This window comes from Galeopterus variegatus, unplaced genomic scaffold (assembly GCF_000696425.1).
Source record: "Galeopterus variegatus unplaced genomic scaffold, G_variegatus-3.0.2 Scaffold723, whole genome shotgun sequence".
NCBI classification, from domain to species: domain Eukaryota; kingdom Metazoa; phylum Chordata; class Mammalia; order Dermoptera; family Cynocephalidae; genus Galeopterus; species Galeopterus variegatus.
In genome coordinates this window covers 494812-496113 of record NW_007726834.1, presented here as the reverse complement: position 1 = coordinate 496113, position 1302 = coordinate 494812, and the positions used below count along the sequence as shown (strand labels likewise).

At 52.5% G+C, this 1302-nt stretch overlaps 1 protein-coding gene across 1 annotated transcript in view; it reads left to right on the top strand.

Annotated features, from left to right (window-relative positions):
• LOC103589771 (neurabin-2-like) overlaps positions 1–1302 on the top strand; it is a 50192-nt gene that overhangs the window by 44411 nt on the left and 4479 nt on the right. Inside the window, exons 15-17 of the mRNA XM_008571815.1 lie at positions 388–611; positions 711–785; positions 892–1051. Of these exons, the coding sequence (XP_008570037.1) occupies positions 388–611; positions 711–785; positions 892–1051 (459 nt within the window). The remainder of the gene's footprint in view (positions 1–387; positions 612–710; positions 786–891; positions 1052–1302) is intronic.

Genomic DNA, 1302 nt, shown 5'->3' with positions numbered 1-1302 from the left:
ACAGATGTAGTCCTTGTCCTTACGGGGCTTGTAGTTTAGGGGAAAAACAAATAAGACAAATCAACCCTTAATTATGTGTATAGTTACAAAGAGTAGTAAGTGCTCTGCAGGAAATGTGCGCGGTAGCGGACACCATTTAACAGGATGCCTGACCTACTTGGGAGCGTCCTGGAAGGCTTCTCTGAGAAAGTGACATTTGAGCAATGAATGGAAGGCTGTTTAAAACTTGGCCATGATAAAATTAACAGTAAATGTAGCGGCCTCTACCTTTTCAGAGTGTTTTACAGTTTGTAAAAGGCTTTCATGAACATCCCATTAGGTACTGTGAAATAGGCAGGTGTCATTTGAAATGAAGGAAGCTTAGAAAGGTAAAGTAACTGATCGTAGGTCACACAGCTAGTGAAAGGCACCAGAACTAGGTTGCCTGATTCTAAGTCAAGAGAATTTCTAGCACTCCACACTGCAGCCAAAGGAGGCAGGCAAGCCACCACACAGACTATTTCCTTCCCTCTCTCCTCCAAAGATGACAGCCGGGATGCCAGCCCTCCTGAGCCTGCCAGCCCCACCATTGGCCTGGATAAGAAGACTCGCCGAAAGTTCTTGGACCTGGGGTGAGTGGAGGAGGGGCCAGAATGTAGGGCTTGGAGCTGTCAGGGTAAGGGGTAGCACACCAGGCAGCACTGCCCTACCGCCCCCTACCCTCCCCACAGGGTCACCCTGCGCCGAGCATCCACTGGCAAGAGCCGGAAAGAGAAGGGCAGCAACCGCCTGTCTATGGGAAGCAGGTAAGAGGTGCCCACAGTGCCCCACCAGCGGCTCCTGTCCATGGTTCTCTGTGGGCCCTGGCCCTCCCCTCTGTGCCCACACCCATACTGGACGCTCTTTCCACAGGGAGTCGGTGGAGGGGTCTGGCAGGTCAGGGGGGTCCCCGTTCCTGCCTTTTTCCTGGTTCACAGACAGCGGCAAGGGCTCAGCGTCCTCGGGCAGCACCACCTCCCCCACCTGCTCCCCTAAACATGAGGGCTTCAGCCCTAAGAAGTCAGCTTCCCAGGTAAGTCCATGACTTTCTTCCCCCCAAACTGGCCCCCAGACTCAGGTAACGTAATGGCACACTTCACCCTGGTTGGGATTCAGGCATCCTTGGAGTCCATGTGTCCGTTCCTGGAGCCTCTCAGTGATCCATTACTTCATCCATTCTCCGAGTTTACTCATGCACTCATTCATATTCTGAGCAGTTCATCTGCTGATTCATTCATTGCTTCATCCGTTCAACACACAGCACTGAACACTGTGATTCCCCCA